General features: G+C 53.8%; 1 protein-coding gene across 1 annotated transcript; it reads right to left on the minus strand.

The window, feature by feature from the left end:
* Window positions 1-3938: 3938 nt before the first annotated feature.
* P2RX4 (purinergic receptor P2X 4) lies at window positions 3939-16565 on the minus strand. Its single transcript, XM_090291804.1, has 12 exons — window positions 16366-16565; window positions 11974-12121; window positions 9288-9359; window positions 9116-9188; window positions 8553-8649; window positions 7343-7423; window positions 7105-7246; window positions 6868-7004; window positions 5468-5561; window positions 5262-5327; window positions 4929-5024; window positions 3939-4445 (listed from the first exon to the last, which is right to left on the minus strand). Exons 1-12 carry the CDS (start codon window positions 16497-16499, stop codon window positions 4419-4421), a joined length of 1167 nt encoding a protein of 388 aa, XP_090147930.1. The 5' UTR covers window positions 16500-16565; the 3' UTR covers window positions 3939-4418.
* Window positions 16566-19454: the final 2889 nt, after the last annotated feature.

Here is a 19454-nt window from a genome sequence, read left to right on the forward strand (position 1 = left end):
GCAGTGAGCACCGCGCTGTGGTTCAAGTCAGCCGGCCCGTAGTCTCCGGCCCAGCCTGTCCGTGTGGCCTCCGGCCTGGCGGCTCGCGGGCAGCGCGCAGAGCTTCTGCAGAACCTGTGTTTACGCAGCCACGTTGGGCAGTGCCATCTGCCCCCCGACAAAACTCCGTGGCAGGCTTCACGTGTGGAATGCCAGCCGTCAGGCAGCTCCCAGCTGTTTAGGTGGGTGGGTTGGGGGAGGCCCAAGTTCACAACTTTTTTTTTTCAACAAAGGAACCCCGAAGAAAGCTGTGGAAAGGAACTGCCAGTCCCCAAAACGTCTAAGCAGAGAGGGTTGTTACATAAAGTGTTAACTACCGCTCTCTTGGAGCACAAACATTGATTTTTCAAAAGCCAGCTCTGTCAGGAGAGGGGGGAAGCTGTCAGGAGCAGCTTTTTCAGGTGCGCCGAAGGGATGCTCGTCTGTTTCTGCCCCGGCTGGCGTGCCCGCGGGGCCGATTTGGTGTGAGCACCTGTGGCCTGGAAGGAAGCACACGTTTCTCTCCCCATCTTTTCCTCTGCCCTGTTCTGCGTCCCCCATCCAGTCCACTGGCTCACCAGCGGCTCCCACGAAGCCTTCTCTGGGCCCTGGTGGGCACTGGGGTCTGGGGAGTCCGTCTCCTCACTGATCTGGCTTTTCTTGGCGTCAGGGCTCCCGTCCTCGAAGCCTTTCTGGAACAAGGAGGTGAATACCTGTGCATTTAGACACATAGGTCTGAGCTGTTGCTCTCAGCCATCTTCCAAAGGGGAGCCTCCCGCTACCATGGCGGGGAGGGGGTGGACCGTAACCCCCACGTGCTCCTAAGGTGCTAGGGAAGGTTTCAAGGCCGTCAGGTCCCATCCTGTCCAGCTTTGCGGGCCGAGCATTGTGTGACTGGCGTACCGCCCGATGCTTCTGTTTCATTCCTGGTCCTTCTATGCATTTTCCTTTTATCAGGTGTACCAAGTTAAATACTGTGTATTTATCACTTAAAAAGTCATGAACTGAAGAGAAAACTAAGTCTTTGGTGTTTTTCCACAGATGTTTAAGCTTCTCTGTAAACTTGAAATAAACGGACAGCCAAATGGTGCAAAGCCGGGCCTCCTGGTTTTTTTTCTCTCGGTCGTTAAGTCTGCGTCTCCAGGGGTTTTGTTCAAGGTGTGGCCCCCGAGCCGGCAGTGGCAGCAGCCCCTGGGGACGGTGCAGGTCCCCAGGCCTCGCTCACATAGGACCGCAGGTGGCTCCCCTGCGCGCTGAAGTTTGAGAAGCGTGGCTCCAGCTGGCAGGCCGTGGCTCGTTTCTTCTGGTGGGGACCCAGCCAGTGAGCAGCCCCAGAGCCCCTTCAGTCAGGCCCTGGACTCTCCTGTGGGCAGGCGTGCCAGGGGACCCGTCACCCCACCAGGCGGCGTTAACCCCGTCTTATGGATCGTTGTCTGGAACGGGCTCAGGAAAGGGCAGTCAGCTGCCCCGGGGCCTGTCTGCAGCGGTCAGCGGAGGCGGTGTTTTCTATCACATTGACAGCTGCTGGTTTTCCTGGCGGCTGGAGACTGTTCGATGCTTTCTCTGGGCGGGAGGCCAAGGCCCCTGCACTGCAGGTGGGAAGCCAGCCCGTGGCCTTGCCTGACTGGCTTTGCCCCTCGGTTTTCTGCTGTCGGAGGACAGTGGGTGGGGTCCGCAAGACTTCTGTCCCACCGCCGCAGAAGCGCGGCACTGAAATCCTGGCCTCTGAGCGTCACGAGCAGGTGTGCCTGCAAAGACGCCACGGAGAACCTGATGGAAGCCGAAGGAACGCACGCAGGTGTCTCTGCGAAGTCCTGCGGTTCCCGAGATCCCCGGAAGCCCATCCCCCGAGGCGGCGCCAACAAGCGGGGATGTGGCTGACCACAAGGTGGCAAGGTGGCTCCGGCAGATACAATAGGCAAGGCCACGGCAGTCCCCCCCGCCCCCCACTAACAGGAGGCTCCTCCACGCCAGTGACCATCACTCCTTAGTCTGCAAGGTAAGAAGCCCTTCCTAAAAATTCCAGCTCCATTGGAGCTGTGGGTTCAAGTGGGCATTATTTTTTTTTTTTTTGAGATGTCATTGGCAAATATATTTTTTCATATGGTTAGTTTCCTTTTCATCTTGCTGATGTTTTCTTTAGCTGAACAGAAACTTTTTAGTTTGATGTAGTCCCATTTGTTTATTCTTTCCTTTATTTCCCTTGCCTTAGGAGATGTATCAGTGAAAATGTTGCTACGGGGGATATCTGAAACTTTCCTGCCTATGTTTTCCTCTAGGACTTTTATGGTGTCACGGCTTACATTTAAGTCTTTGATCCATTTTGAGTTTATTCTGGTGTATGGTGTGAGCTGGTGGTCTAGTTTCATTTTTTTGTGGGTCCCTGTCCAGTTCTCCCAACACCATTTGTTGAAGAGGCTCTTTTCACTCCACTTGATGTTCCTTCCCCCTTTGTCAAATATTAGTTGACCATATAGACCTGGGTTTATTTCTGGGCTCTCTATTCTGTTCCATTGATCTATATGTCTGTTCTTAGGCCAGTACCAGACTGTTTTGATTACTGCGGCCTTGTAGTATAGTTTGATGTCAGGTATTGTGATTTCTCCCACTGTGTTCTTCTTCCTCAGAATTGCTGTAGCTATTCAAGCTTTTTTTGGGTTCCATATAAATTTTTGAAATATTTGTTCTAGGTCTGTGAAAAATGTCATTGGTATTTTAATAGGGATTGCATTGAATCTATAAATTGCTTTGGGTAGTATGGACATTCTAATGATGTTGATTCTTTCCATCCATGAGCATAGTATGCTTCAATTTATTTGTATCCTCCTTAATTTCTTTCTTCAGTGTTATGTAGTTTTCTGAGTACAGGTCTTTTACCTCCTTGGTTAAGTTTACTCCTAGGTACTTTATTTATCTTGTTGCTATGGTAAATGGGATTTTTCTTTCAATTTCTATCACTGAGATTTTATTGTTGGTGTATAGAAATGCCTTCGATTTCTGAATATTGACTTTGTACCCTGCTATTTTGCCAAATTCACTTATTAGTTCGAGTAGTTTTTTTGTGGAGTCTATAGGGTTTTCTATGTATACTATCTTGTCATCTGCAAATAATGACAGTTTTACTTCCTCTCTTCCAACTTGGATTCCTTTTATTTCTCTTTCTTGTCTGATTGCTGTGGCTAGAACTTCCAAGACTATGTTGAATAGGAGTGGAGAGAGTGGACATCCTTGTCTTGTTCCTGACCTCAGGGGGAATGCTCAGTTTTTGCCCTCAAGTGGGCATTTTTTAAAGGCAGCACGACTCAGAGCTTGTTCAAGGGGATTCAGTAGGCTTTTCCCCCCAAGGCAAGAAAAGCCCAGATCGGTCCTTTCTCCAACAGAAGCAGAGCACGTTTAAAATAAACTGTTCCTTCAGTACTTGGAAGTGAATTCATGGCAAGGGGGAGGCAAGCTGCTTTCTTTAGGAAGATCCTGAACAGCGGGTGCAGAATTAAGAAGGTGTGAAGCCTACTCTAGAAATAGCTTCATTAACATTCTAATCCGGTGGCAGGGTAGGTGGAGGGGGTGCTGCTTTGGTTGGAGACTTCTGGAAAGCACATGGGGAGGGGGAGGGTAAGCCGCCTTCACCGCGTTCGCTGGTGTGTGTGTAGCGCCATCCTTTAGGTAAAATGTAACCACGGGTTGGGCAGGTGGTCACTACAGGAAGGAAACCTTGTAAACTATCATCAGCATATAACCTAACGAAGAGCAAAATTCTTAGGCCTTTCAGAGAAAGGTAAAGTAGGAAAAAGATGCCTACGCTCCAGCCACAGACTGTTTCAGGAGCCCTTTCTCGGCACAGGGAGCTGGGACAATAAATGGATTTATTAGGGAGGAAAGGAACATTCGAGCTCACGCGTGGAAACCACCCAGACAAAGAGTAAGAAAATCCTCTCTTTTAATGTTTGGTTCTGGATCGCCCACCTCAACCTGCCCCTTCTCCAAAGAGAAACACGAACTCCGCCTCGTGATCGCGACAGTCTGGAGGAACGGCAGCCCAGGGGACCGCACCCAGGTGTCCTCGTGTGCTACAGAAAGCACCTGTCTTGCCGGGGGCTGCAGAGGGCGGCTTTGGAGGAAAGCGGGCCCTGGAGAGAGAAGGTCCCAGCCCTGCTGCCTGCGGTGTCACCGCCCTGGGGCCATAACCCACCCGAGAGACAGCCAGGGTGATCCAGCCAAGGACAGAGCGGTTGGCAGTCCCACAACAGGACACGGCAGCAGCGGGCAACCCTGAAGTACTCGTGGGGCGCAGACTGACGCAGGATCTCGAGCTTCCTCTGGGGGCCACGGCGGCCCTTTCTCCCTTCTCTTTGCTCTCCACGTTGACGGGGGCCGTGGGGAGCCTGGGCGTGGGGTGGGCGTCACCGCTCCATCTCGCTGTCAATGCCCTGCCAAGAAGGATATACTTGTCCTTAATCGATACGCTTACGGATAAACGTACTGCCACCTTGCGGTGGCTGCAGGCAGGCCTGGAGCGCTGGCAGTGGCGCTTTTCCTGGGGACTAGGGACAGCCCTTCCCACGACAGGAGAACATGCAGCGGTCTCAGAGCATGGTCCCCAGCCCGTTTTGCTGTGCGAGTTGAGTTTAAGTAGAGTGGCCATCGATTTTGTCATAATATCCATTATCCTCACTAACCTAGGATGTCACTAATTACAAGCGAGGCTAGATTTTCAAGAGTGAGTCCGTTGAAGGTAAGTACTAGCACAGACGCTCTGGAAACGGAGCTGACGACACACGGACATAGCACCAGCCTCGGTGCCAGGGCCTCCCTCGGGGCCCAGTGCTCGGGGGCTGTCACCACCGGGAGGGCAGGCAGATGAAATAAGGCGCTGGGACCTTCCTGCTGGCTGAGTTCAGGAGGCGGCCTACCTGCTCGTAATCTTCCACGTATTTGTATTTCTTCTCCCGATAGTAGTACTTTTTCTTCATGCAGTAGAGGACGATGACATCACACAGCACTGTCGCCTGAAAGCATGAGCCGGCCTGTGTTAGTGCCTGTTTTCCTGTGTCCGGAGTCTCTCACAGAAAAGGAAGGGGCGGTGGAGGCGGGGAGGGCGTTGGGGGACAAGCCCAGAGAGTTGAGGGGAAGGACCAGGCTGTGAGCGGAGGGGGGCCCTGGCTGTGCTAACCCCTGAGGAGGGCCCCGGCCTGGGGGTGGCCCGTTGTTCCCAGCCGCCCAGGCCGTGGGTCCAAGTCACTCACCACCCCCAAGAGCGCCAGACCCGAGCCAATGTTGATCATGGTTGGGATGATGTCAAACTTCCCAGCCTACAGACGGCAGGATAAAGAAAAAACGTGCAGTAGGGGTGGGTGAGGGCAGGTAAAGGATGCGGAGAGGACCCCTTGCCCCCTCCCAACCCCTGTAGAGGCCTCGCGGGGTCTGAGTCGGGGGCTGGCGGCAGGACTACCTTTCCAAACACGATGATGTCGAAGCGGATGCCGTAGGCCTTGATGAGCGTGCGGTGCTCGGTGCCAGCTGGGTCACTGTAGTACTTGGCGAACCTGGGGCAAGGAGCACACCTTCTATGAGCCCGTTCGTATGAAATGTCCAGAACGGGCAAATCCATAGAGGCAGGAAGTAGGTGGGAGGCTGCCAGGGGCTGCGGGGAGGGGGTACAGGGGTGAGAGCTAAAGGGTGCGGGGGACGGAAATGTTTTTGAGGTGATGACAATGCTCTAAATATACTAAAAGCAGCTGAATAACACACTTTAAACAGGTGCACGGAGCCGTGTGTCTCAGTAAAGCCTCCTAAAAAGAACTGGAGTGGCCGTGATTGGGGGAGGGCCGCTGAGGCCTGTTTCATACAGAGGAGCCGCCGGAGCCTAGGCTGGCGGCCTGTGACGGGCTATCGGGGTCCAGGCCTGGAAGTCGGGGGGGCCTGGAGCTGGCCAGGGCCGGGGCTAGGGGTGCCCTTCTTGTGAGGGTCCCGTCAGCTCCTCTCTGTGCTGGGGTTCCAACCCCGCTGTTTCTACGAGAACCGTGTAGGGGTACAGAGAGAGCAACACCAATCTAACTCCCTTCCTAGGAAAAAATTTAAACATCCGCCTTCCTATCAGTGAGCCAGACTGTTCAAAACCCCAGCCGGCCCCACGTGCGTTTGATTCCACGTGTCGCCACTAGAGGGCGACAAGGGCAACACAAAAGCGCCACGGACCCCCGCGCGGGGGTGGGGGGCGGTGGGGGGGCTGCCCAAGGCCCATTTTTAACAGCGGCTCCCTGCGTGCCAGACGCAGCAAAAGGTGCGTGGAAACGTACGTGGCTACGGGTTTATTGCCTCAGGAAAGTGACAAACGTGACCCTGGCCCTGGGCCCTCTCATCAGATCACCGGCTATGTACTGGGTTGAATCATGTCCTCGAAAATTCACAGGAAACCCACGAGTGGGAGCATACTCGGGGACAGGGTCTTTGCGGATGTAATCAGGTAAGATGAGGACCTACTGACCGGGGGGGGCCCGGAACCCAATGTGACGGGTGTCTGTCAGAGGGGGAGAGGACGCACAGACACACAGACACCGAGGGGGGGAGGCCGTGTGACGACACCAAGGCAGAGGGTGGAGTGATGCGTCTACCCGCCGAGGAACCCCAAGGACAGTCGGGAGCCAGCCTCTCCCAGCTGCCCTGCCAACTGCCTCAGCCTGTTTCCAGAGGCAGCGAAGGGCCAGGGGGACCCTTCCCGGGCCAGGGGGACCCTTCCCGGGCCAGGATGCCCCAGGCGCAGGGAGTGCTCCCCCGGCACCCCCTGCCCGTGGCAGCTGTCTGAGTGCTGATCGCGGTGGGCGAGGACCCCCCATCCCCGCGCGTGCCCACCTGAAATTGTAGCCGGGGGACACGTTGTGCTCCAGGTCCCGGGTGTCCAGGCGGCGGAAGGAGTACCTGGGCAGGCAGAGGGAGGCGGCTCTGTCCAGGTTGCAGTCCCATTTGATCTGGATGCCCATGATGCCGCCCTGGGGGGAGCGAGCAGAGACGGAGCGAGCTGTCCGAGAGCCGTTCTGGAGCGGGACAGGTCACACGGGAACGGCTAGAAAAGCCAGGGCCTGCGCCTACCTCGACGGCCATGTCTGCAAAGCTGTGCCCGGCGTCCTCCACTACTTTGCCAAGACGGAAGATGGGGCAGAAGGGGTCTGTCAGTGCGTTGTAAATGCACGACTTGAGGTAGGTCGTGGTGATGTTGGGAAGGATGTTGCGCCTGAAGTTGGGAGGAAACAGAAGTGAGGAGAATCTCAGAGAAGAGCCGGAAGTTCCTCCAAGACACGGGGAAGTCACACGGCCAGCCACCACTTACTTGCTGAAGTTAAATTTGGGATACCAGATGTTGTTCTTAACCAGGAGGGTGAAGTTTTCTGCAGCCTTTAGAAAAGCAGGTCTGAAAAAAAGCATGGCCTATTGTCAGTATTAACGTAAGCACGAATATAGGTGCACTCACATACCTCTGTCATATTTTTACAAAGCGTTCACACACGTCTCACAATCCCATTTTGTAAAAAAAAAAAAAAAAAAAAAGGGCAACATTTCTGGCATTTTCTACCCTCCTCTGCGTAAACACTACGTCAAGAGAGGAGACTGTGGATCAAGCCTTGGGGCTTCTTCTCTCCTGGCCTCCTGCCCAAGGCGGCGGGAACAGAAGGACCCGGAGCATCGGGGCCGCTGGCGGCCCTGGACTTCCCCAGGCTGTTCCATTTCAGGGCTTGATGCCCTCGGGAAACGCTCCACAGGCCTGGTTTGACAAAAGTCAAAGCAGACGTCTATTCACCTAGGGGCTGGGTCCCGACCTCTCAGAAACACACAAAAAGGGTGTCCTCTGGCCCGCAGCCTCTGCGCAGAAGTGCCACATCAGCACCTGGCTGACAACATGAGTGGCATCTGCCCCCGAGGGGACCCCGCTTCTTCGATGGGTTTCCCTGTGGGAGGATCCGGCCCTGTAGGCTGACCCCTGGCGCGGGGTGAGGGTGGGGTCCCGATGGCATCTTTGAAAACGTAAACAGTAGTCTTCCCAGCGCTGGGACAGGAGCAGGGCCAAGGACAAGGCTGCACAAGGAGGACGGAGCCTGTCACCACTGCGGACCACCTGGACCAACGCACATCTCTCCGGGCTTCAAACTCCCTCACCCCGCATCACGGGGAGGGACGGTCGCCCGAGTTCTCAGACTCTTGCCATTCCCGACACCACAACCTTGCCCACACATCCGTGCGCTGCTCTTGGTCAGAGACGGACTGAGGCCCTGAGAACGGCTTCCTGTCGGTTATTTGCAACTGATTAAATCCTAACAGAAAAAAAGTCATCTGCTGTCTCATCATGACGAACTCTGTGACCTTCCTCGCCACGGACGGCAGCTGCCCTGGGCTGGAGAAGCGCCACCCCATGTGACCCGACGCCACACAGGTATCAGGAGTGCGAAGCCACAGAACCGAGGCGGCGCTCACTGCCCGCCCCCCCCCCCCCCCCCCCCCCGGACTGAGAGCCACACTTCAGGTCACTCCCTGCCAGGACTCACTTTGGCACGTGTGTGTCGTCCTCCACCGGGCACCAGGCTGCCACCTCGCACGTCTTCACGGTCCCGTTGAAGGGCACGCATCTTCCTGTTGCAACTCCTACAGGGGCGAGGAGACCCAGGTCCACAGGCGGCCTCCCGTTTTCTACCTCTGTGGTGTAGGGGTGGGGGCCCCCCACGGCTGCCTGTGCGCTCCGTCCTGACCTGCTGCAATTCTGGGGTTTAGACAGCGTCCCAGAGTCGCCATGGGAGGAGAATGGGTGCCTGAGTCCTAGCCACACCTCTGCTTTGCCAGCTGCAGGGGGGCAGGGGGGCTGAGCCACAGCGCAGGGCAAGATCTGGGGTGGCTTCTGGGGCACAGAGGAAGGAGGTGACTGTTGAGAGGGTCCCGGGACCTCAATCTGGACACCGGGCTCCCCCAGGGTCATGTGAAGGGATTGGGGAATGTAGGGGGTTTCTTTACCCCAAGGTTTCTCTATCAGAGGAGCCCCTCTGGGGAGGCGATGTGCTGGGGGGCGGCCCCCCAGGGTAACCTCTGCTGAGGGGCCGCGGCCGCACATTCCTACCATTGCTGTGGGTGCCCGCAGAGCCGGCAGGGCAGTTGGCGTCTGTCTTGCACACAGTGGTCTTATCTGGAATCTAGAAAAAGAAGGACGTTCCGCATGGCTGGCCTCACGCACCGTGGGTCAGGGCCGGAGACGGGCATCGGGCCCGAGGCTCTCCCCGGGAAGCCCCTACCTCAGGACAGAAGCCTTGGGTCTGGTTCACGGTGACGATCATGTTGGTCATGATGAAGAGGGAGTTCTCCTCCTGCAGAGAGGGAAGAGGGAGAGAGCCCAGCCATGTTACCTCCCGAGGAGCCAAGCGGAGCCCCGAAGAAAAGGCGGACGTTTAGGTCACGGGACAGGGCCTGAGCTGCTCCCACGTGGCGCGCAGCAGACAACGGGCGCCGCCGCTCTTAGGGTCTCCCGTTCTCTCCCCCGGGAGTTTATGGCCTGACCAAAAGCAGGGACTGAAACCGACGCTTGTGTCCTCGGGTTCAGAGCAGCGTGACCGCGAAGGTGGAAATGGCCTGTGCCGGTCGGCAGAGGCGTGGCAGCCGGGGGGTGCCCTGCGCCTGGGAGGGGGCGCCACGCAGCCATGAGAGAGTGGCGCTCTGACACCTGCGACTACGTGGACGGGCCCCCAACACACGGTGCTGAGTGGGAACGAGCCAGACACAAAGACACACAGTGTGTGATCCCATCGCTGCGAAGCATCCTGAACGGGCAGACCCACAGGGACAGAGCGGCCTGGAGGTTTGCCATGGGGGGCGGGGGGGGGGCACTAGCCGGACTGCGGGAGGACGGGGTTTCCTTGGAGGGTGACAAAAACATCCCGGAACCAGGACATCGTGAACGTGCTACATGCCACTGAGTTCTTCATTTTGAGATGGTGACTATTATGATACGTGAATTTCACCTCAACTTAAAACATGTCTAACTTAAACTGGTTCCTTAATAAAGCTTGACTTTTGAGGGAGAAGAGCCAACAGGTGCTCCAAGCAAAAGAAAGGCAAACATTTAAAGGTCTCCACTTTGGCTGATTTTTCTTTCCTAACCGGAATTAAAATAAATAAAGCGTTTCAGAGAAGACGCGGCCAGGACCAGCCTTAGAAGGTTCTCTTTTCTCCTCAGGACTATGACGGTGCCAGATGATTAATTCATTAGTTTCTGAGAAATTCGAGAGCCATTCGTTGGGGAAGAGACTTAAGAATTGCTAATAATGACCTCCTAGGACAAGGAGTAAAAGACAAAGACCCCAAAGATTCGAGTTGGACCCCCCTCCCCCACCCCCATTGGGCGCTGCTGTTCTAACGTGCAATGCTGGCCAGAAGCTGTGAGCATTTCACACTCCCAGGAAGAATGGAGTTGGTGCCGGGAGCCACCTGGGAGATCAGAGGAACTCAAGCACCCAGGGGTCTGCGGGCATCTCCACCCCTAGGTCTGACAAGGCGTTGGAAGCTCTGGGAATCGTTGGCATCTTCCAAAGAAAGGCCTGGAATAGGCCACATCGGGAGATGAGAAAGTGGCCCCAGAGGAGGCATGAGGTTGTGACAGGTGCCCGAGTCTCTCCGGGGACCTGTCAGGCCTCCAGGTGTCCGCGGGCAAACACGCGTGGTGTTTACCAAAGGCTGCCCCTCCACCTCTCCTGACTTAGATGTGAACCATTCAACGTCGTGGTTTACTTTTTGTTCCTATTTCTTATCTAAGTTCAGGGAAATTTCAGTCTGGAGATGAGCCAAGCAGAGGCGAGGCACGCAGAGGGCTGTGCTCCGACTTCGGGGAAGCAGAAGGACGTCGTGGGAGCTGATGAGGAGAGGCCCGTGGGGCTCCCTCAGCTCCCAGCCCCGAGGTCTGAGATGGATAGCCAAGTGGCTGCGTGTTCCTTTCCACCGCGGGGCGGAAGCAGGGGCCGTGTCCTTCCTTGGTTCCAGGGAACGGACTGAGTGACCGTCCCAGAGCTTGCTGTGACAATGCCGACTTGATAGGAAGCCGCAGTCTCTGCTGAGACAGGTGCATGACAACAGGACCAGCCAGTCCAGCAGCTGTGAATCCCCTGTTCCACTTGACCTTCATGGCTCATTAGCTCTGCCTTCTCTCTGGGCGCCGTACAAGACCCTTCTCTTGAGAAGGCTGGGGGGGGGCGGGATGAACACACTTGAAGAAAGAGAGTTTCTGAAGTCCTTGCAGAGCTCTGATCCAAAAGTTGAGAGCTTATCTGCATTTAGCCAGCCCGGTTCCCGTAGCACGTATGCCATCTGGAGGGACACGTAGGGGGTTGGCTGTGTGGAGCGCAGCCATTATCAAGGCTAAAGAGAGTCAATATTTAACTTGGAGCTTTGTGGGTTCACAGACTAGAGGCTAGGACGCTGTCGTAGCAAATACTTTCTTCCTTCCCCTTGATTCCTGATGGAATCCTGAGCAGGCATGTTTCCTTCTGACTGGTTTTTCATCTCTAGTTGCTGTTCAAGGTTTTCAATGCTGTTGGGAAAGGTTCGCCGTGTAGGTTTACAACCAGAGAGCACACGTGCAGTGTGGAAAGGTGATACTTCTACCTGAATTTCCCCCAGGATTTAAGACGTTTGCCTTTTCGCCGTTCAGGGCTTGAGACAGGCTGAGATGCCCCTGTGGGGAGTTTCCTGTGCTGAAGCCCGCCTTGTTTCAGAGCAGAAGAAACATAGCTGATTAAATATTACCTCTTAGGTCGTGAGCCAAGAGGAGATCTGTGCGCACCGATCTCCTGGACTAAAACAATCGGTCTGGGCACTGGGGATGGTAGAACCCTGGCCATGCCAATCATTAATCAAGTGTGCAAGGTCAGCAAAGAGCAAGGAGCCACCCAGAGGCGGTGGCGTTAGCCAGAGTCGGAAGGGACAGTGTACCTGAGCTGGAATCACGTAGTCGGCCACATCCCAGATCCGGAATCCGAGCTTAGACGTGTTGGTCACAGTCACGCCCTTGGCTTTGGTAGTAACTGAGCTGACCACGGAGTCCACTTCCTGGTAGCCCTTTTCCCACACAAACACCCACCTACAAGAGAAAACAGGCCTCTTGAATTGCCATTAGGATTTGGGGATTTGGATGGACGCTGGGAGGCTCTGCCGGTCAGAAGCTGAAAGCCCCACGTTCATTAATTACATGACTTTTCAAAATCTGCCTAACTTGGCAAGGAGGGGGAGGGGGGCTCCGTGTCCACTTCTGCAAAAAAAAAGCGTCATAGCACCTTAACCACAGGGTGGTTTGTGGGAAATTAATGACATGGTGCAAGCAAAGCACTTGACGCCACGGCCGGAGAAGACGCTCAGTTCATGCTCCGTCTTACTAGCTCCTGGGGCGCTTCCCATGCATATGGCCTGCAGCACCTCCAAGAGCGCATAAAAAATGGTCGTAATAATGATGACCATTTGAGTGTTTTGGGGTTCCAGGCACTGATCGATGCTCCTTATATGTACTAGCCAACCTAATCCTGACTGCTGTGTAAGGCAAGTGTCCATTATTATCTCCATTTTACAGAGAAGGGAACCGAGACCCAGAAAGGCTAAGTCACTTGGCCAAAGTCACACAGCGAGTGAGCGGCGCAATCAGGATGTGACCTCAAGCCTTCTGCCTCTGAAGCCTCTTCTCTTGCCTTCTCTCCTCCTTCTAAAAAAAAAAAAACATACATTTTTCACATAGCTTTTTATAGTAATTTAAATTTTTTCTCCAAGAATTCAAGTCACATGTCCGCAGCTTCCCTCTGAAGTGGGGACAGTGATATCAGTCTGGATAATTAGAAATGTAAAGGCATCAGCCCATAGTGGTTAGGACACCGGAAAACAGGCTGAAGCCAGCTGACCTCCGGTTCGTGTCCAGCTCTCCCACCCCCTAGGCATCACTTTGGCTAAGTTGCTTAGCTTCTCTGCGCTGCAGCTTTCCCCTCTGTGAGACAGGAATGATAACAGGACTTCACAGGTGAGGTTTTATAAGTTAATGCATGTCAAATGCTTAGACCAATGTTTGTGAGTCCCCATTGGCAGGCTGAAATTGGCCACGAAGGGAGTATCTACACCATGGAAATGGGTCAATACTACAAATTAGACCTCCTGCCCACCAGAGCTATTGTTAAACCCTTACCAGGTTTAAAATATTACTATTCTTTTCTAGAATCAAGACAGGCTAGCATCCCTCTCTCCTCCTTATAAGCTCTAGAGGCTGAAACTTAAGAAACCCACTGGTTTTTAGTCACTTATGGATGGGTTGGCCTGATCTGAGCAGTCTCCAAATTCGTTTTTCGTCCTAGATGCGAGCTTTCACCCTAGCGAGCCTTCGTCTTTAGGGTTTCCAGGAATTCAGCTGCCACAGAAGCTGCCATTTAATTCCAGTCGGATATACCGAAGCTCAGGGCAGGAAGGCCACCATTATTTTACCATTGGCACAGTCAATTGCCCAAGGGTTGCACGGGTTCCCCACATCGTGTGATTTAACTGTTTCTTCACCGCGTGACTTGTAACAGAATCAGATAACTGAGCAATGCGGGTTCAGCCTCTTTTTGTAGAAGACTGACCACAATCTTTTAGGGGGAAAAAGGCCACAATTTCACCAAGATGAATGCCATCAGGAAGTTAAGAAATGGCTTTTTTAAAAAAATCTCTTAATTTAGATTCTGAGTCAGTTTTGATCATGGCAAGATGGATAGAAGCAAAGCATTTATTGCTTTAAAAAAATCCTCACGGTCAGGGTAGAGAACGCTTCATAGGAATCCTAGAAAGATGTGCTGCCCAAGAGAAACAGAACATGAGCCACATATGTAACTTAAAATGTTCTAGTGGCCATGTTAAAAAATAAAAAGAGGTGAAGTTAATTTTAATGATATGTTATGTAACCCAACACACTTTAACACCTTATCAGTATAAGATCATTAGCGTGCATCTCACCGTGACAGCACATCTCAGTGTGAAGTAGGAACATTTCACGTGCTCAACAGCCACATTGCCTAGTGGCTCCCGTATCGTACGGTACAGGGGTAGGTACAGTATCCTCCCCTTATCCTCTGGGGATAGGGTCCAAGACCCCTAGTGGATGCCTGAGACTGTAGGTAGTTCCTGAACCCTATTTATACTGTGCTTTTTCCCACACACACATATCTGTGACAGTTTACTTACAAACTCGGCACAGTAAGAGATGAACAATAATAATAAAACAACAGCTATAACAATATACTGGGATCGAAGTGATGTGAACGTGGCCGCTCTCTGTCTGATAACTGGTCTGGTCACCCACGTGGCTCCTCAGTGACCGACTGACGGGATGGGAGTGTGTGTAGCTGGGCAGAGGCATGATCGTGCCTCAGCTGGGACGGTGCGAGGACATGTCACGATGTCATCATGCTACCCGGAATGGGGTGCGAGTTAAAACTTATGAGCTGCTTCTTCTGAAATGTCCCACTTAATATGTCCACACCTGGGTAACTGAAATGGTGAAAAGCAGAACTGCGGATATATACCGCCCGTAGCCTAGCGCTTCACAGATACTCCAGGGTAGATGGAAACAGATCTTCACACGAGGAATACAAGCCAAGAGGGAAAAGCATGAGCACTGGATTCCAAATGCTTCAGAGCCAACCGGCAACGTGAGTCTAGGTCACCAGGTAGCCTCATGGCTCAAAATTTAGGGAGCGTCACAATTACTGGGGGGGAGGGCGGGGGGGTGAGGCATTCATGGTGGAACTTAATGAGCCTGAGCCCAAACCTGGCGGCGGGCTAGGTCGTTCTGGAGTAGGGAATCTACCTGGAAAGCCATTTGATTGAATACTGTCAGTACCTACAGCTGCTGGACTGATGGGTGTTAGAGGCTGACCTGTCTGAGCATGTGAATTCCCTGGGCAGGGTGGCTGGATTCCAAGCCCCACCCCAGGTTACCTGAACACAGTTCCTCAGGGCGAGTCTTTCCTGATCAGGTAGGTTTGGGAAACACTACGATGCTAGTTCCCAAACTTTGCACATCAAAATCGCCTGGGGAGCTGGGCTTACCCAATAGCAATGATATCAGAAGGCCTGGGGTTGGGACTCAGCAACTGGCGTTTTTCTAAAAGATTCCCAAATGGTTGTATGTGTAATTTGGGGACCATTCCATTAGGTCTTTTTTTCTTTTTTCTTTTCATTTTGTTATTTATTTTTAGAGAGAGGGGAAGGAAGGGAAAGAAACATCAATATGTAGCTGCCTCTGGCATGCCCCCCCCCCCTCTGGGGACCCAGCCCTCAACCCAGGCATGTGCCGTGGCTGGGAATCAAACCAGCGACCCTTTGGTTTGCAGGCTGGCGCTCAACCCACTGAGCCACAGCAGCCAGGGCTCCATTAGGTCTTTTAAGAAAAGAAACGACAGCCCTGGCTGGCTGGTGTGGCTCAGTGGATTGAGTGCCTGCCTGCGAACCACAGAATAGCTGGTTCGATTCCCAGGCAGGGCACATGCCTGGGTTGCGGGTGATGTCCCAGGTTGGGGGTGTGCGAGAGGCAACTACACATGGAAGTGTCTCTCCCTCTCTTCCTCCTCTTTCCCTCTAAAAATAAATAAGTAAAATCTTAAGGAAACGACAAAGCAGATAACATCTGTCAGTCAACAGCGTCCCTCGCCATCTGGTAAATTTATTTCCACCTCCGCTCTCCGGTCGTATTAGACTGAAGGGGTGCATTCAATTAAAATTCAACACCTGGTGAGGAAGAAGAAGGCCGGCGGCTGGGCATATCCAAGCCTAGAGGGCCACACGGAGAGCGATGAACTAACCCCCTAGAGAGGAAGGAAATGGACGCTACATGATTTCTGGAAGTGTGACCTCTGCTAAGCTGGAACACCACATGGTGTTAAAGGACAGGGCCGGAAGCCGCGCGCCCAGAAGGAACCAAGTGGAAACCCCAGACCAGATCGTGAGCTTGGGAAGTGAATAATAAAGACGCCCCCCGCGCCCCCCCAGCCACAGGCCGCCCCGAGCAGGTCAGAACGACAAGAAGCAGGAGAGGCGAGGATGCGGGTCTCGCCAGGATCTGCCCTTCAGACACAACATCAGAGCAGCTTCCTGCCCGGAGCCCGGCACGGAGCCTGGCCCGGAGGGGCGTGTCCCCGGCCTCGGGCCGCTGCGCCCCGGGCCCCACCCGGAGGGCGCCCGCGGGGCTCCCCCGGCGACCCAGGCCAGGTTGCGCAGGTGCACGGCCGGGGCCCGGAGCGGCAGCGCCCGGCCCCGCCGGTGTCCCCGGCCCCGCGGACCCTCGGACCCCGCGGGGGCGCCCCGCCGCGCGCTCACCCGATGACGTAGGCCAGGATGAGCAGCTGCACCGCCCGGTTCATGAGCCCCACTTTCCGGCTGCGGATGAGCACGATGCGCGGCGTGTCGTACTCGAACAGGAAGGCCGCCAGCACCGGGCAGCAGCCCGCCATGGCCGTGCCGCCGGGTCCGCGCTCTGGGGCCGCCCGGCCGCCCGCCCCGCTGCCTCGCAGCCCCGGGAGCCCCGCCCAGGCCGCCGGCCGGCCGTGCGCCGTCACCCGCGGGGGAGGGCCCAGGAGGAGGTGGCGCTGGCCCTCGGGGGACGGGCCCTGGAGGCGCGGGCCACCCCTCGGGTCCGGGGGCGCCTCGGGAGGATGGAGGGGGACGGCTCGTGGCTGGGGGACGGGACGGGACCAGAGGGGGGCTGAGTGGCCCGTCAGGGGGGCCCGCGAGAATGAATGGCCCTTCGCGGAGAGAGTGACCTCTCCCTTGGCAAGGAAGTAACGCGCGACCCCCTTGGGGGTCCCGGGCCGCTTAGGTGACAGAGCACCACCCCCTCGCCCAGGTCCACAGTACAGGCTCTAACTGGGGGGAGCAGGGGCCGGTGCGCTAGGAGCCCCGCCAAACGCCCCTCCCGCAACCGAAGCCGCGCCGCGTCCTGATCCGGGGCAGGTGCTTCCTGAGCGCAGGACGCGGGGGGAGCGGCCGCAGCCAGGAGCCAGGGCAGGGGTGTCTGTGGCCGGCCTGCCACTGAGAAGGTTTTATCCGACCTTCAGGGAGCACTGGAAGTGAAAGGGCCGTGGAGGAAGCGCCCCCAGTTCCACTGCTTCTCCACGTCTGTGCATTCCCGCAGGTAGGTCTCGTATTGGGTGTCGCTAATTCATTCAGCAAGGATGGCTCAGCTCCTCGCAAACGCCAGGCACACCGTGCCTTCGCGGGGCAGGCATTCTGGCAGGTACTTGTGTAGGAAATTTTAGTTTGTCATCGAAGGCGATGATTTTCCATGTTACTGCAGGCTCATTATAATAATCATTTTAAATCTATGGACTGATTCTCTCAGGGGGGGATACTTAGATTTCCCTGACTGTTCCCGCCCGCCTGCTTCTCGTTTGCAGATCCCATGCGTAATATTGGATACAATATTTCAAGTTCATTTCTCGGATGTGAAATTCCTAAACCGCCCCTCCTTGTTTTTCCAAATATGAAAGTTTGAATAATAAGAATATTTGCGACCTGAAACGAACATACTGAGTGTCAACTGTCATTGAAAATCTTAAAAGAAAAAACAATTTTTTTACCATAAAAAAGTGGAGCACGTTAAAAAAAAAAAACTTGCAGCAAACAGACAGCATCTGCCTCTAGAGGTGGAATTGCTGAGTCAGAGGGTGGAGCAGTCCCCACCTGCCTCAGTCCAAAATGGTCCCAGGAAAAGGTGGTGCAGGGCTCACGGGACTCTGTTCATGCATTTGACAGGTACTTACTGAGGGCCTTCTGTGTGCCTGGCGGTGTTCCTGATGCTTGGCAGGTGAAGGTGAACGGAGAGGTGGCGCTTCTGCCAAAACGGAGCTTGGTGCAGGAGGGAGGGCTTACATTCTATGTAGGAAAGGAAAACTCTGTCTCTGACTTTTCACCAGATGGGGACTTAGAAATGCTTTTCCTTCAGAATCAAAACTCATTTCCAGTCTCATTAATTCCTATCCCATAGTGATGTGTTGGTCCCAGCCTTTCAAATGCTGATTTTAAATGGTCCGCTTGCGTTTTGGAACAAAGTCAGTTAACAGAAATGTAGAAGTGTTACGGGAGAAACTCTGTTCTTGACGGTGCAGCAAAGAATTACAGATCCGCAGGTCAGTTAGCATGCAAACAGGGTTTATTAGTGATACGTTCTCAGGGAAGAGAGCGGGCCTTGCTGAGATGGGGGCGAAAGGCGCAGGTTCAGGGCAGGGCAAGGTAAGGGCAGCAAAGGCAGCAGGTCCTTTGTTTTGAGGACGGATAGAGTTGGCGGGATGGGGGAGAAGTTGTTACGTATTGACTGATGGGTAAAGCTGGTGCCAGCTTCCCCCCGGGGGATGTGACTTCTCAAACGTAGGTATGTGTGGGGGTCTCTTAGCCCAGAATTCTCATCTTGCTCCAGACTCCATTTGTTCGTCTTGTAAAACAGATATGTGACAGGAGGCAGTTAATTAAAGTTGGGGCAGTTATCCTAAGTTATTTACAGGCTCTTTCTTTAAGCACTGGCGACCCCCTCATAAAACAGATAGTGACCAGAGGTGAGCAATTAGCCAAAGATGTTTTATGGCTTCTTCTTTGGGCCCCCTCCTCTTCCCCTTGTAGACCTTGGGACGAATGCACAGTTTCAAAGACTTCCTTTCCCAGAGAGTGGGAACGATACACACAGAATTTCAAGGGTTCCTCTCCTCCTGTGCTGGCTGGTGTTTCTTATGATCAGAACACCTGGCAATCTTATCGGACCAGGCCCAGGAGTACTGAGTGAGGGGGTGAGACATGTGTCCCTCCTCCTCCCTGTCTTGGTTTGCCACCTACTCTACCTAACAGAAGTACCAGTTTTACTAAATTGCTAGTCAGTATTATATCCTTAGGCCCAACCAGAGAAGCTGATCCTGAAAATTGATTAGGAAAAGAAGTTTTTTTCATTTACTCTCTTGCTCCTAGGTTATATCTCTTTAAAAACAGATTTCTTGAGGCCCTGGCCTGGTAACTCAGGTGGTTAGAGCATTGTCCAGATATATCAAAGTTGTAGGTTCAATCCCCAGTCAGGGCACATACAAGTATCAACCAATGAATGCACAGGTAAGTGGAATAACAATTCGATGTTTCTTTCTCTCTCTAAAATCAGTCAATTAAAAAAAAAAAAAAGACACACAAACATTTCTTGAGGCATAATTGGCATACAATAAACTGCACATATTTAAAGTATAGAATTTGATAAGTTTGACTCTTTATATACTCATAAAACCATCGTCGCAGTCAAAATACTGAATATATCCAATGTACTGGCCAGACTAATCCTAGTTTGTGTAAAATGAAAGTAAGTGATGATTACATTTGGGGCTTTTCCCGTACACGCATCTTAACCACATTCAGTTGTGTGGTTGCTGCCGTATGCA

This window comes from Furipterus horrens, unplaced genomic scaffold (assembly GCF_987537825.1).
Source record: "Furipterus horrens unplaced genomic scaffold, mFurHor1.1.pri manual_scaffold_11, whole genome shotgun sequence".
Taxonomy (NCBI): Eukaryota; Metazoa; Chordata; class Mammalia; order Chiroptera; family Furipteridae; genus Furipterus; species Furipterus horrens.

What these genes read in the sequence shown, in the direction of transcription:
- P2RX4 (XM_090291804.1), bottom strand. Translation starts at nt 16,499, where the DNA reads ATGGCGGGCTGCTGCCCGGTGCTGGCGGCCTTCCTGTTCGAGTACGAC. An exon ending in GACGACACACACGTGCCAAA is followed by an intron (nt 7,424 to 8,552) that starts GTGAGTCCTGGC and finishes GCTTTTTTTCAG; the next exon opens with ACCTGCTTTTCTAAAGGCTG. An exon ending in TTGCAGACATGGCCGTCGAG is followed by an intron (nt 7,005 to 7,104) that starts GTAGGCGCAGGC and finishes CGCTCCCCCCAG; the next exon opens with GGCGGCATCATGGGCATCCA.